The sequence below is a fragment of the Rhineura floridana genome, chromosome 3, assembly GCF_030035675.1.
Source record: "Rhineura floridana isolate rRhiFlo1 chromosome 3, rRhiFlo1.hap2, whole genome shotgun sequence".
Lineage (NCBI taxonomy): Eukaryota > Metazoa > Chordata > Lepidosauria > Squamata > Rhineuridae > Rhineura > Rhineura floridana.
The window spans coordinates 66,510,665-66,527,162 of record NC_084482.1 but is presented as its reverse complement, the minus strand read 5'-3'; the positions used below and the strand labels follow the sequence as shown (position 1 = coordinate 66,527,162).

Below are 16,498 nucleotides of genomic sequence, written 5' to 3'. Positions count from 1 at the left end.
GAAGCTACAATCCTAACCCCATTTACCTGGTAGTAAATCTGTTGGATTATTTCTGAGCTGACATGGTTAGGTTTGCATTGTTAAATATCTAGTATAGCATGCACATTTCCCCTCTGCCTCATTTTGTGGGATTCCATTTAAGGGTGGGAACCCAATTGAAAGGGTACGTAGTTGTCAGGAGATGGAGCTCTCCTCTAGTTCTATTTGTCTTGAGCTGTTGTGGGTCAGATTATGAGGGTTTGTCTGCCTTTTCCACCATCCCTTCACTGTTCCAGAGCTGTGTTTTTGTGCTGGTGACTAAATCGCAGTGTCCCAATGGGTTCATGAAAACAAGAGTTGATCTCATTAGATGCTGAGAGAGTTGCTCTGCCACAGTCTTTACATCTTAACTAAAAGCAGAAGGTCTGAAGAGCGGAGATAGCTGGAGAGAGTGACAGTCTGGTGGTGATCTCTTCGGTACAGGGCGTACCCATGCTTCTTTAAGCGGAGCTGGCAGGCTGCCCTCCTTCAAAAAGGCGTTTGGCTGTCTTGTCTAACAATAGGCCTAAGTTCTTCTTTCTTTGCAAGCTCTCTCAGCTATGGGGGACGTGGGCTTGAGTACAAATTGTTTCTGCTGCTGCTGTCAATAATGTGTTGTTCTGTGGAGTTCCTGGACCTCCTCATAGGAATGAGAGAGGAGACCTTTGATACACTTGCATGTTTTGTTCCAGCTAGTACATGGCTATGCTAGTGTGAACTTTTGTTTAGGTGACAGGAATAAAGCTGCTTCTGACATGAAAAGTCCTTGTACCTTTGCAGACTCGGTCTTCTCATATTAAAAATAATTATTCATAAAACACATCTTGCAATTTGTTGTAGCTATTGCTGTTCTTATTGCTCCTTACATGTGTTTTTAAAGCAGCTCTGTAAACTGTAATCCTGGAAATTTCCCATTACAATCCAAGTTAAGCCTTTGTCACTTTTCACATGGCTTCAAATGATTTAGGATACAGGCCTGCAAGCGGAGTTGCTTGAACCTCATTAAGAAAGACCGTGCTGATCCTTAAGAGTTCTATAGAGGAGGCTTGGTAAAAAAGCACCCACTGGCTTGTTCTCCCTCTGTCACAGCACCCTTGTGTTGCAAGCCTCCAGCTACTTCGTAAAATTCTGCCTTAAAAATATCTCCGCCAGTGTTTTGCAGGCACCTTACAGGCTGAAATTTGTGTGTTAACATGTGACATACAGCCACATGCTTTACATGCCCTCTTCTGTCGTTCAGAACCCAGACAGCTCTTAGGTTTTATAAATACTGGGGAGCTGGAAACAGGGCTGTGGAGTCGGTACACCAAACGTTTGACTCCGACTCCACCCAAAATTGCTTCCAACTCCACAGCACTGGAAAGGGCTGTAAATGTCTTTTTAAATTGGAAGCTCTCATAGGAGCATTTTTATTGCTGCCTGAATATGCGCTGATGTTGGCATCACAGCATTTGTCTTCATCTGGGTCCTGTGTCATACACTGACACACAAAATGTTTTCCATCTTGAGTTATGGTGAAATGCTCAACTACAGCTGACTTCATGGGAAGCTTCTTTGTCATTTTGAATTTATATTTTAAAAAAATTGTCAATCAAAATTTATTTTGAAGTCTGAGTCGGTACATTTCTACTGACTCCGACTCCACCCAAAATTGCTTCCGACTCCGACTCCACGACTCCGAATCCACAGCCCTGGCTGGAAAAGGTTCAGAAAAGGGCAAACAAAATGATCAAGAGGGTGGAGCAATGCCCCTATGGGGAAAGGCCACAACATTTGGGGGTTTTCAGTTTAGGGAAAAGGCAACTGAGAGGAGGTATAGGTGTATAAAGTTACTCATGGTGTGGAGAAAGTGGACAAAGAAAATTTTTTCTCCCTCTCTCATAACACTTAAGTTCAGGGACATCCAACAAAGCTGAATGTTGGAAGATTCAGAACAGAATGGGGGAAGCTGGAGGAATCCTTGGTTTTCTGTGCCCAATGTAACTTGCATTTTGTGGACATTAAGTGATTGATTGATTGTATATCCTGCCCTTCCTCCCAAGGAGCCCAGGGTAGCAAAAGCACAAGTGGCCAAGGGTCCCTGAAGGGCCTCTCCTTAGGGTGGGTGGGTAGCGCTCCCATTCTGTGATCTGCAGCAGCAGCAGCTCCCATCGCGGATCACAGTGAGGGAGCTCCCAGGCACCCCCACACACACAACCATGCAGGCCCGCAATGCCTGCCTGCATGCCCCACCTACCTCTCCCATTGAGGTGAATGCTGGCCATGCTGCGTGCATGCCTGCCATCAACAAGATGGCAGCCAAGGCTTCTTTAGGGGGCTAATGTCCTTGTCATCTTGTTTCTAAGGGGCTAATGTCTTGGTTGATGGCAGGCATAGCACTTTGACTTGAAACCAACCAAGAACCAATGAAGAACCTTCAAAATAGGCATTATTGCATTCATTGAGGCACATCAGAGTCAACAATCTGGCAATCATATTCTATACCAGTTGTAGTTTCTGAGAAAAGCTTCAAAGGCAGACCCACAGAGGTTTATAGTAATCTAGTCTGAATGTCATTCAGGCATAAATGATCCACCACTAGTGATCATTCATTTTCCAGGCAGGGGCACAGCTTGAAAAACCAATCCTAAGCAGGTAAGAAGTATTCTTGGCTACTGTCACTAACTGGGCATTGAGGAGCCAAACTGAGTCCAAGAGTACATCTAAATTGCAAACCAGCCCACCCTCTGGCGCCGGCCCTGATCTTTCCAATGGCACCAAGGACATGGAAGTTCCTCCTAGCAGAGACTTGCTTACTCCATGTCCTCTCTACAGATCATTAGAAACTAGGCTTCTAAGGTGGTGCTTTTTCAGAAAGCCTTTCAAACTCTTTGAGTTTGATATTTTCATGTTTTGTTGCTCACATTGGTTGTTTCCTGCTTCTGAATTCAAATAGTTATCAGTTTCCTGTTGTGTTCTGCTGTTTACTTGATATGGTTTAGTTTATTTGCTTCTGTAACACAGACTTTAAAATGTTGTTAGCAGACTGATAGACACAATGTAAATTTTTAATAAATAAAAATGCTTGCATAGCAAAAGCCCACAGCCAGATTGTGGCCTCTGCTGTAATATATCAGGGCTTAGCTGCAAGATATGAATTAAACAGGCCATCTGAATTTTTTTTAAAAAAACATTATAGTGCAGTGCAATAACACAAATCTACAAGAGCATGGGGGAACAAATGGTCAACATGACACTTCTTTCTTAAACATATGTGCATAACTTTGAAGTTCAGCACCTGATGCTTGTTTCTTCTTGTTAACTTAGCTATGCATATGTATTATTGTGACTGATAATTCTTATACAATGCATATAATTATCACATTCTACAATTTCCAGTTATTTATAAACAAGGCAGCCTATAAATATTTTAAATCAATAAACAAATACCAAAAAATATATCTCACACAGAAGCATCAAAGTTGGAAAATAGGATGCACTTCTTTCTGGTCTGATTCTCTGTAAAGGACTAAGTATATGATAGTATTATATCCGCTATTATTAGGCTTTTAATATTATTTATTTTAATAGTTGTATTTTCTCCAACAGCTTTATGCAAAATGCTTTGGTTCAAATTGGATGTCATAAATGTATGGAGGCGTTAATCAGAGTAACTGTTCTTTCAAATTATTTTGGAACTTTTCTCCCACAAATATATTTTTGTGCTTATCGTTGTGGCTTTTGGCTAAGACTGTAAAGGGAAAGTGAAGTGGGGTGGGGGGGAGCAGATATACATAATAAATAATGATAATACCATTCCAATAATAACACACTGTGTTAAATAAATAGTTCATGAAATACTAAAATATGTGCATACTCGTGAGTACTGCCAAGCGCAGTCCATGACTCAGCTCCTGCCAGTGATAAAACTGACGGAGGAATTGGCTCAAATTTAACAGCCAAGTTGTTCTGCTCAAATTGCTTGCCTCAATGGGATGTCATTCTGTTCACACGTCAGCTACATGGACTTATTCATGAGCCTTTTCATCACTTATTCATGAGCCTTTTCATCACTTATTCATGAGCCTTTTCATCAATTTACCAGAGCTAATTAACAAGTATGAAATTTCAATATTATGTTTTAAGGTTATCTCTATGCCACCTTTTGGCCAAAAAAGTTACAAGCATGCCTCACAAAGGTTAATATAAATACAAAATTCAAATGATACAATAAAATACAACTTCTTATACACTTATAATAATTTTAAACAAACAGCCCCTCAATTATAGAACTATGGATATTTCCAGTGCCTAGTGCTACTGAAGCACTGAGAATATTATGTTATACCATCAGTCTGTTAGCCCCTGCAGCCCCTGCACCTAGGAAAGTGTTGGGTGGATTGACTGTGATGACCATCTCCTGGAGATAACATACATGAGTGGACAGCCTTATGATGAGCCATCACAGGAGGAAGGGATTTCAGAGGGGACCAAAGACCAGGCCAGCTGGGTAGAGAGCCTCATAGAGGGAGACAGGTCAGAACTCATGAAAAAAGATGGATGGATGTAGGAAAAAGGCTCTATAGAGATAGGTGGTGTGACCTGTGGAGAGGGGAGGCGCTTAATCTTTTAACTGCTGAGAAGCCCAGAGCCAGAAGGGAGTGGAAGTAGTAATGCTGGGCCTATTTCCCTCTATGAGGGATTGTGTGAGCAGGCTCTAGTAAAGACATTATTCATACCTGTACTTGTCTGCCTGCTGTAGCTTTTACTGCAATCACAGTCATGAAGTTCTGTGATACGGAGTTCCCTCACCACCACTACTACCCTGCACAAGGAGACAAGACAGGGAGAAATAACAGTGTTTGGAAAAGCCCAACGATTGTGGTTTTAATGGAGGAATCCAATCCCACCTCACAAATTCAGCCAACATTTGAGGAGGAAGCAGAATTTCCACACTGACCAGCCACACACCTCCAGCAGCTCTGCATTTCACCTCAGTGTGAACAGGTCTTATGTGAGTAGGACTCCTCCTTGGCCAGTCAGACTTCCCCTTTTGTTTGGAAAGCCATATGTTCAGTACCTATTCAGTACCTAATGACAGTTCCTCCCCCTGCTCCGCCAGCACAATGTTTGGGGGTTATTTGTTTGAACATCTCTAGTATCTATTCCTTAGGAGCTGCTTAACCCCCAGAATTGTTTGAGGTGTATCTTCTGGAATCCAATACAGTAGGGCCCCACTTACCGGCGCTTTGCTTACCAGCGTTCTGCTAATGCGGCGGCTTTCATTTTCTATTTTAAAGCCAATTTTCCCTCTTTTGTGACGTTTTGTGACGTTTTCGCATCATTTTTGCGCGACGGCCCCAGTATAGTCTATGGGTTCTGCTTTACAGCGATTTCTGCTTTACGGCAGGGGTCCGGAACGGAACCCGCCATATAAGCGGGGCCCTACTGTATATTACTTGTTCTCCGTTCCATCTTACGTATTTTCCCCTAATTTTCTAATTTCACATGCTTCAGGGCCTTATGCCATTTTGTATAGTAATCCTCTGCTTTAGTTCAATAGCAGTTAAGTAGCAGCTAAAATAATTCATGGATGTTGTAAACATGTTGGGCTGCCAAATCAATTGAATAGAGTTATTAGAGTAACATGTATTGACTTTGTATTTGTGCCAATGGTGTATAAGCTTTTACTGGAAAAGAAAACTGATTAACTTATTCTATTCTAAGAACTCCTATAATTGTGGACTGGCTTGTTATTTTAGTAACTGCCAGTATATGGCAGTGTAACACTGCAGGGTTGGCAGCGATTCTTTTGTTACATAACAGCTAGTCAGGGATGCCAGTACATTTCATCTTTTCATGTGTAAGAATTAAGGATGGTTCAGCTGGATGATTTCCTTTCTGAAAGCATGAATATACAAAGCTTTATTTTTTGAGGAGGAGAATGATTGCCTGCAATAATTTCAGTTCCTGCAACCTACACAAAAAAAATAGGTTTGTTTTTGTTAAATATTTCAAAATTCTAGATCAATATTTTTATTAAGATCAATCATGTCAGAATAGTATTTTCCCCCTAAAAATCTGGATTTGAATCATTGTGGGGGTTTTATATTGACTGTGTAAAGGATAAGAATGTGTAACTATTGAGAATTAACTGCTAAAATAGAAACACAAAAGCAGAATGGCTGTGATTCATTTTATATTACTGAAATGCAGTAATTTTCACAAATATTGGAAATATGACACTAGTCCACATCTGATGGACATATTGCACTGCTTCTGTGGTGCCATTTGTGCAGTTCCTACTGCAAACTTGTTAGTTTTTATTGGAAATTACTCTTAAGTTTATGAAGATTTTAATTGACTTGTATTAAAGGTCAGCAGTTCAGTACCAGAAAGACAAGTCGATTTAACTTTTTTGCTGCACTGTTTGCATACTTTAGTCTTTATAAGACTCCATTGCTGGAATTCTGACAGGACCATGAGTCAAGCTAAGTCTTGAGTAATCCCCTCCCCCCAAAGTAGTGTGTTTTCAATAGCAAAACAAAGTTCAAAATCTGGTTATCAACAAGGTATTTTGGATTGTGTAAAGCAGGGGTGGAGAGCCTGTGGCTTTCCAGATATTGTTGGACTACAACTCCCATCAGCCCAAGGCAATGATCAAGGATCACAGGAGTTGTAGTCCAACATCTGGAAGGACTCAGGTTCCCCATTCCTGGTCTAAACGGTTAATGAGTATATACAAGCAAGTTCAGGTTATGCCTATTAACCCGCATTGGTGGAAGGGTAATGAAAGGGCAGCCCCACTCCAGCACCGATCCTGTCGGGTAGCCCCAGGGGCTCTGTCCTATTCCTCTCAGCTGCCACCACCAACTTAGGTGTCACCTAGGACAAGGGGCACAGGATTCCCACTGCCTTACGGTGGTCTTTTTGGGGGTAGGGAAATAGCCAGCTGAATATAAAGTCTCCTGCTTGGCAATTTCAGCCAGTCTCCACATCAGGTCTCCCAAGCATTTTAACAACAACCAGTAGCATAGCCCAAGCAGCCTAAGCCACGTGGGAGGACAGCCAGCCCTTGTGTGTGTTGACAAACCAATACAGCCCAGGAATACAATTCGGCAGTTTGTTCAAAAAGAGTACATGTAATAAGGAAAAAGGGGAGAAATAGCAACTACAGTAGGGCCCCGCTTTACGGCGTTCCACTTTACGGCGCTTCGTTCATGCGGTGGTTTTCAATCAGGGAAAGGCCCCACTCTTACAGCGCTTGTTCCGCTAATACGGTGGGTTTTTTTCATCGTGTGCCATTTTGACGTCATTTTGACGTCATTTTGACATCATTTTCGCATGACGTGGCCCATTATAGTCTGTGGGGCCCCGCTTTACAGCGATTTCCGCTTTATGGTGGGGGCCTGGTCCCTAACCCGCCGTATTAGCAGGGCCCTACTGTATGCAGATCAAAAATGAAATAGTACGTTTTGGGAACTTGGCCGAGAAGGACGTGACTCCTCTGCTTATACATGAGGGAGGGCTGGGTAATCTTAAAATGACAGTCTAGGGAGAGCATAACTTTGCCACAGGGGGCAGGGAATGTTAATAATTAGGAATGAGTGGAATTGCTAGGTCCCATTCCAAAAGATTTTGCCAAGCATGGGAGCACAGGAGGCATCCCAGAACTTGATTAGGCCTCACTAAGTCAGGGAGCTGTAGAGACGTGGGCATAGCATGGCCTTGGAGCAGAATCAGCTGGGAAGGTCCTCAGAGAATGCAAACCATAGTTTCTGAGGATCAGTTCAGCACATTAATGATTCTTAAGTGGAAGCCTTTGGAGCAGCTCCACAAATGTTTTCTAACACACATCATGGCTCCCCATGTTCTTACTATTAGCTGGCACAGCTCTCTTCACATGAAACCTAATGTTTCTTATCGCACTTAAACTTTGCTATTTTAAGAACATGAAACACATTACATAAAATTTAAAGGAATATTAAAACATTAATTATAATGTTAATATGCCCAGGAAAATGGAGTTTCAAGCTTTTTGATACTTTGGGAACCAGGGCCAGAATAAAATTGGAAAATAAAAACTATAGACATTGTAGTAAGAAAAACAAATGCTTCATTATCTGGGCTTAGAAACAGTATGTAGACTTCAGATTTATCATGCCGAAACCAAAGAAATCCAATTTTTAGGGAAAGAGCTCAGAAAATAAATCTTTAATGTAATTAAGGAGTTAGCAACACATTTGGATATTCAGTTAGACTTTATAATATTATTGAAGAATTAAGTCTTATTTCATCATGATCGTATACAATAATTGTCATAGAAACAGTGGGTAGAAAAAAACATCCTTATTTATTCATTAGTTTTCTGTCTTGATCTGTCTCAGGAAATAATCTATCTTTTTAAATTCTAGCATGTTGAGTCTGAATGATTCATAGCTTCTTTTTCTGAACTTCTACTGTACTTTGTGCTTTGTTGAAAGTTTGCATAAATTGATAAATTGTTTTCTCAGCATTTTTTTACACATCTATTCCTTGATTTTGTATGTGAGTGTTCAGACAAACTTCAGTTTCATTCACTTGATACAGAAGATAGAAGAATGTGTGGAAAATGAGAAGCTGAAGAAATCCAATTATCCAAGCCTGTATTGTAAAAAGCTGTGCCACTGTAGTACAGGAACAATATATTTGGCACACTCCCAGATTCCACACCTGTGCCAAATGCCTAAATATATTCATATCCTTCAACCTTTAAGAGAGAAAATATTTGATAAGAGAGTTTCTCAGTCCATCTGTCCCCCCTCCCAATTCTCTGTTTTACCATTTTGGGCCTCTGGTTAAAAATTGTGTGTTAAAAACAAAACAAGATAGTTTTCCAACCCTTCCTCCCAGTGTGCCCATCACCACCTTGACCTTCACATCTCTAATCCACAGTAAATTAGTAAACAGTAAACTCTTACAGAGAGCAATGCATAACATGTACATTCCCTATTTATATATTTGGGAATATATATATTTGGATTGGAATTGCTAGTGATAATTGTGCATGAAGATGATATCATACACACTTTATCATGTGATTTATTCATCTGTTTGTTTCTTTCCTGGAGATTTTGTTAGGCTCATAACTCACCCGTTTTTGTAGTAAAGCCACTGATTGTTAATTTTTTAAATTTATTAATTTATATATTGCTTATATGCCAAAATGGCTTATAATGGCCATGAAAACTAATATCCAGGAAATATTTTTTAAACTTAACACTTTTTTTCAAGGCAGAATTGTTACAGGCATGGTATCTGCATATGTACATCATGGGGGGGGGGTTAAGAGAGATGTGACCCTTCTAATCAGGAATTTCCTGTACAATTGGTCATAATAGCATGATCATTTCTTAAAACAGATGAATGGCTGTATTCACTCTGAACACTCTAGGCAAGTTCTATCTGTGTTCTCTGGAATTATGCTTGGGAGCTGTTGCTACTTAAAATGTGGAATGCTAACACTCCCATTTTTCAGAGAAACCATGTCTGATATCTCATCTCTTTGAATATCAGTTATTTATTGCTGCTTCTTTTTCCACAGTTTAATCAAAGTGCTAGTTTCCACAGTTTAATCAAACGCTTGTATACTCTGCATTGCTGCAAAACCTTCTGATGACTCACTATTGCCATCTCCACACTATGCAGACATTCCAAACAAGCATAAAATAAAAGCCATAACTCAGGCAGCAAAATAGGAAATGGAATGCTACGTAAATTACAACATTAATAATATTATACTTGCTAATTGTCTGCCTTCAGTGCTGGTTTATATTTTTAAACCTGCAGGGACTGATAATTTGCACTTGAGATCTTGAGCCAAGAGGATTTCTGCACCATTGGGGGTGATGACTTTTTAAATTGTGAATATTCAGCTGAGAAAGTTCCAGGAGAGAAGGGGAAATTACATGTCTGGGGGGGGGTAGGAGAACTGAAAAACAACAGATAGCTACAGACTAGTTTGCTTGTTCATCATCCAGGCCAGTATCAATGGAAAGGGCTGTAGTTAAGAAAACAATGAATAGTGGCCATACTTTTATAAGGAAAATGGTTGCAGTCATGCAAGTTTGCATAACAATTTTGTACGGGCAACAGATTTACTTGGTCATAAACTATGTACGTGGAATTCAACTTTGGAGTCAATTTAAATTACTTTCCTATGTGTGACTGGTGTGGTGTGGTGTGTCTTGCTACATGAATTGCTTTGTACTTGTGGTAAACTAGCTATCCTGACCATTGAATACAAATAAAAACAGATTTTTGCACGTGGTCACAGATCTTCTTTATGTAGGAAGAAAGCTTGACTAGAAAGCTACCAAGTACAATTCTGACTCATGAATTGACTGATGACTCATCCACCACAAACATGGTGTAATTTGGGAAGGAAAAGAACACACCTGATCCTGAGGATTTTGTAAATAATCCCTTAAACCCTAAGGCGCTTGGGAACCCTGCACAAGGTATTTTGGCAGGTGGGCAGGACGACCAATAATGACATCATGTGATTAGCAGGTGAGTTGTCCTGCTGATCCATCAAAGTTGGCCTGTGGGGGTGGGGCCAGATAAAGATCTGGATCACCAGAGCCAAAAAATGTTCCCCACTTCTGCCTTAGGGCATTTCCAGGTGGATATTTTCTTTTACTGCAGGTGTAGAGAACCTTTGGCCCTCCAGATGTTGCTGAACTACAACTCTGATCATCTTGGCCATGCTTGCTGGGTCAGATGGAAGTTGTAGTTGAACAACATCTGGAGGGGTAAAGGGGAAGGGCCATAGCTCAGTGGTAGAGCATCTCCCTTGCTTGCAGAAGGTCCCAGGTTCAGTCCCCAGCATCTCCAGGGTAGGGCTGGGAGAGACTCCTGCCTGAAATCCTGGAGAGCTGCTACCAGTTGGTATAAACAATACTGAACTTGGTGGAACGATGGTCTGATTCAATGGAAGGCAGCTTCCTATGTTCCCCATACCAGTTTTATTGCTGCACTCATGTTAACCTTGATAGAGTGCCAGTAATGTTTCAGATGGATTGGAATAAGCTTAGCCACTGGTAATCTCAAATTCATCACTTTTAATATGGAAGAGGCCTTAGCTCAGTGGTAGTGTCACTACAACTTGTTTCCTCCAAATAAAAGGATTTCAGGTAGCAGTACTGTGGGTCTCTCCCTAAGACGTTGGAGAGCTGTTTCCAACTACGAGTAGGCTGACTAGATTGCTCAGTGGTGGTTGCAGCTCCTGGTGCCACAAGCCACAACTGCCATCACTTTATTTTATTATTTTTAAAAATATTTTAATGCTGCCTTTAAGGGACAATTCCCAAAGTGTATACAATTAAAATACAGTACAGTACAGCAGCAATAAAATTATTGGCGTAAGGCACCTCCTAATAAAATGTGAAATAAAAAGCTGCATGTATGTTCAAGCCTGGAGGGGAAGAACATTCAAATATATATTTTTAAGGGAAGCAAGGGGTTCACAAAAGGATATTTCTCTCAGTTGCAAGAGTTTGCAACCTGAGTACAGAGAATCAGTGGTATTCCTCTTAACAGAAGCAGAGCTTTGAGGAAGGTGTCTGAATCCTGTATAGCAGCTGAGTAATAACTACGCAATTATTACATGCACATACATACAATATTATGGAAAGACTTTCAATTACAAGGTAATCTGAATTTTTAAAGAATTACTACTCTATAAAACCAGTGATACACAAATGAAAATGTTGTTTTGGTATCATGAGATGCTCTGCAGTGCAGTAACTAAGCTGGCTTGTGCTGGCTTCACAGATCAGCCATTGGCACAAATCCTTTAGTGAAGAAAGAGGAATGTGTAGAAACAGAATAATTAGGAAGGGCTATACAAAGAAAAATGGTAGTGGAGAGAAGAGTAGTATTGTGGCAGGTGTATTGGCAATCTGCCCTGGATACCTGCTTTGCTGTTTTGGAAGTTGCCGCTAGTCACTTATCCTCACCCCAAACCTGATTTTATATGTGTCTGGACTATTGAAACCTTTGAAACTAGGCTTATAGCCATGCTTGTGGAATAGGTGAGATTTGGTCCATGAATGCATCATTTTTGGCTTCTCCATACTCCCTGCCTGTGTAATGCTTCTGGTAGCATACACTAATGTAGTTTTTAGTATTATCTTGATGTCTGACTTGCAGTACCCTTTCTTGAGCATAGAGCCAGCACACAGTTTCTCAGGGCAGAGAAATCATTTTTCTACCTGCAATCATAAAAAGAACACAGGACTGCAGCCCAGCAAATAGAGTTCTCTTCATCTGTGATGATGCTTCTGAGCAGAGCCGTTTTTAGACTAATTCAACGTTACAGCACCACCTACTGTCAGAGATTATCACTCGAAAATGGCTGCTATGATTCCTTGTTTAACTCTTGTTTGTTGCCAGAATCTGTCCATGTGTCATGAAGTGTGTTCTGTGGCATAGATGTGAAACCTAAAGGAGATTTTTTTAAAAATGTTCAAATAGCTAAATAATGGAGTTAAGAGGCATTTTTCCTTAATCTGCTCCCAGAAAATCCACGTTTTGAATGGATACAATTCAAAGTAGGGGAGATGTATCCCAAAGGAAAGGAGTTCAGTAGAAAAGATAGTTGGCCTGATGAACTTTGCATTAACAGCTCTTTTATATTGACTAGCAGCAGTGTACACATTCACTGTAGCAAAAAAGCTTACTATAGCCCTTAATCCTGATGTTAATCTCGGATGTGTCTTAAAACCTGATTGTAGTTACTCAAGATGAGGAAAATATGCTCTGCATGTGTTCGCGGTGCTCTTTATTTTGTATATTCCAAAGCTGAACCATGGCTTGCAAACAGGATCAGGGGCTTGGCTCTGATGAATACTGACTCAAATTAAGGTTCTTCTGCTGCTGAGCCAAACTTAATAATGTGCTGTTAATTTATAAAGCCATGTAAACCTAAGGCTATAATAAAGTTCTTTTCCCACACAGACCTGTTCATATATTGAGATCTTTGCAGGAGGCTCTCCTGATTGCATGCTACAGCCTCCTGAGATTCATTATGTAGCATTTGGGAGGAGAACCTTCTCCATGGTGGGACCCAAATTATGGAATCTGCTCCCCTCTGAAATAAAGGAGGGCACAGACTCTTATAAATTGTTGATGCCTACTAAATGTTTGCTCAGGCATTTGTTAGTGTAACAGAAGGGGCTGGTAAATAACCTTTTCCTCCCTTCCTTCCAAGGCTGTCAGTTGGGTAAGCCAATCATGCCAGAGGCTATCAAGTAGGCTATCACCACACCCCTTATGCTCTCTCTAACCCCAGACAGGAGTACTTTCTGGGAATCCAATGCAAATACCTGCAAGGAGAAGCAGAGATAGCATCCATTACCTGTCTTTCCCCGGAGAGCAAAGTAGCTTGCTTTTCTCTGTGTAATCCCACTTATACATAGACGTAGCACAAATGAAGTGACTAGGCAAATGAGAGAATGGAATAACCCTAAGAGTTTTGGCACAAATACACCCAAGACCCCAATAGCCAAATTTAGGAAGTTCATTAAGAGTTAACAAGAATAAGATGACAATTGGAGGAGACAGAATGTGGCTTCAAGAAAATAATAATAAACCCTTTTAGTTTAAATCTGTCCTAATATAGCTGCTTACAAACATAGGCTTCTGGTCTCCTCACATGTAGTAGTGTAGATGGTCAGTTGAGACAAAGGACTGTTTGACATCAGTCAACTTTTAAAGAGTTTCTAACCCAGGTGGGTCTTGATTGGCCAGTGGCTGGTCCAGCCAGTCCCAAATCAGTGACATCTGTCAGGGAGACAGTTTGACACCTTTTGGAAAAATGGCTGTTGCAGTGTTAACTACCGCCAGACTTCTCCATCTCCCTGCCAGACAGAACCCATTCTGTACTTCCAGTTAATCAAGGGAAAATGTGACCTCTCTGCTAAGGCAGAATGGAGAACAAGAGATTATTCCCCCCCCACTACAGTTAATACAGTAATACCTTAAAATAACATTACCAAGATTGAGATTATCAGTTATTGTCTGCTGTGTTTATTGTTGGAATTTCTTACTGTGTTTTTAATATGCTGATTTTATTGTAACCCATTCTGGGATTGTTTTTAGCAATGAAGAGCGGATAATAAATATTTTAAATAAAATAAATAAAATGTAAGCCTTTTCTGAGAATAAGATTGCTGAGTATCATAAAGGCATATCTAAACAGGTTTAATTAGACAGATCAGCAGTGTAGTTTCAGCTTTTGTGACTACCACAGTCTAGACTTGGTGCTTAACTTTTACACACCTAATAGGTGTGAAACCAAAGTGAGGATTGCTTGAGGGAAGAGCCTCCATCTGAGCATGCTGTTAAGTAATACGTTCTCTCTGAAAGGGTCACCATTAAGTTTAGTAGTAGGACCACAGATCAGGAGTTAACCCTCTATTATCTGATAATTGATAATATCTAGATTTATGAAAACCCTATTCATAGGGTCGCCATAAGCCAGGATCGACTTGAAGGCAGTTCATTTATATTTATTTATTGGGTCCACTGTGGGGGCACAGACAGGATTTTTTTCTTGTATATATTGTTGCATTCACATTAATGTTGTTTTTAAACAGAGACTACTTGGGAGCGGCCAAGCAGTGTGCCTGGGACCCCAAAGAGCCCTGTGACACAGAAGAATTCCTTACCTACAGGTATGTAACAAATGAGCATGTGTATTAGATTTCTTGAGAGAAACACACATACACTCTTCACTGTTTCATATTTTATGTGACATCATCTATTAAGTGGATAATACCTGCAAGTAGTGCTTGGAGGGTAGTGCATGGCCCTTCCCTAGCAGAGTTATGTCTCACGAAGGATATGTTTTTCTATACAGTAGGGCCCCACTCATATGGTGGGTTACATTCCGGACCCCCGCCGAAAAGCGGAACTTATTGAATAGAATGGTGTGCGACGCCCAAACACTGCCACAAAAGCGGAACAAGCACCGTATGAGTGGGGCTTTAGTCTAATTGAGACTGTCGCATTAGCAAAGCGCCGTAAAGCGGGGCCCTACTGTGTTAGTCTCTTGGCTATCAACACTATGCTTATATTATGTGGTGCTGGTTCCTTTGAGATCCCACAGCAGATATTAGCAACAAGAGAGACCATGTGATGCTTCTAGATTAGTCTTTCTGTCATGCCTTACGTTTTTAAAAAACAGTGCCATAATATCACGTCTCTTCTTAGGTGGACCTACAAGTGTAAGGGAAGAGAATGGCAACCCACAGAGCCCCCCCCCCAAAAAAAGTGGTGCTGGAGGAGCCTGATAAGCCAAAATCAATAAACTGCAGTAATATAAATATACATATTGAATGTTATTGCATTTATTTATTTCTTATTTCTTTATTTGATTTATATCCTGCCCTTCCTCCCAGTAGGAGCATAGGGCAGCAAACAAACGCACTAAAAACACTTTAAAAATCATAAAAACAGACTTTAAAATATATTAAAACAAAACATCTTTAAAAACATTTTTTTAAGAAAGCTTTAAAAACATCTTTAAAAAAAAAGAAAAAGGTTTAAAAACATTAAAAAGCAATTCCAACGCAAAGTGGGATAAGGTCTCTATTTAAAAGGCTTGTTGAAAGAGAAAGGTCTTCAGTAGGTGTCAAAAAGATAACAGATGGTGCCTGTCTAATATTTGGTTTTGTTGTTACATGCCTTCAAGTCAATTACGACTTTTGGCGACCCTATGAATCAGCGACCTCCAATAGCATCTGTCATGAACCACCTTGTTCAGACCTTGTAAGTTCAGGTCTGTGGCTTCCTTTATGGAATCCATCTCTTGTTTGGTCTTCTTCTTTTTCTACTCCCTTCTGTTTTTGCCAGCACTAGTGTCTTTTTTAGTGGATCATGTCTTCTCATTATGTGTCCAAAGTATGATTACCTCAGTTTCATCATTTTAGCTTCTAGTGATAGTTCTGGTTTAATTTGTTCTAACACCCAGTTATTTGTCTTTTTCACAGTCCATGGTATGTGTAAAGCTCTCCTCCAACACCACATTTCAAATGAGTTGATTTTTCTCTTATCCACTTTTTTCACTGTCCAACTTTCATATCCATGCATAGAGATCGGGAATACCGAATATTTAAGTGGAGGGAATTCCAAAGGATAGATGTCACTACACTAAAGGACCATTTCCTATGTTGTGCAGAACAGACCTCCTGATAAGATATCTGCAGGAGGCCCTCATCTGCAGTAGAGTGTAGTGATCGACTGGGTATGTAAGAGATAAGATGGTCTTTCTGGAATCCTGATTGCAAGCTGTATAGGGCTTTGTACACCAAAGCTAGAACCTTGAACTTAGCCCAGTAGCTAATAGGTAGCCAGTGCAATTCTTTCAGCAGCGGGGTGACAGATGGGTGATATCCTGCCCCAGTGAGCAGACTTGACGCCACATTTTGCACTTGCTGCAGCTTCCACACCAACCTCA

The 16,498-nt window shown here is 40.5% G+C and overlaps 1 protein-coding gene across 8 annotated transcripts in view; it reads left to right on the top strand.

Moving 5' to 3' along the window:
- Nucleotides 1-16,498, top strand: part of GAS7 (growth arrest specific 7) — a 177,365-nt gene that overhangs the window by 112,214 nt on the left and 48,653 nt on the right. For all 8 annotated transcript variants that reach the window (XM_061616399.1, XM_061616400.1, XM_061616404.1 and 5 more), the window contains exon 3: nt 14,637-14,714. In XM_061616399.1, the coding sequence (XP_061472383.1) occupies nt 14,637-14,714 (78 nt within the window). The remainder of the gene's footprint in view (nt 1-14,636; nt 14,715-16,498) is intronic.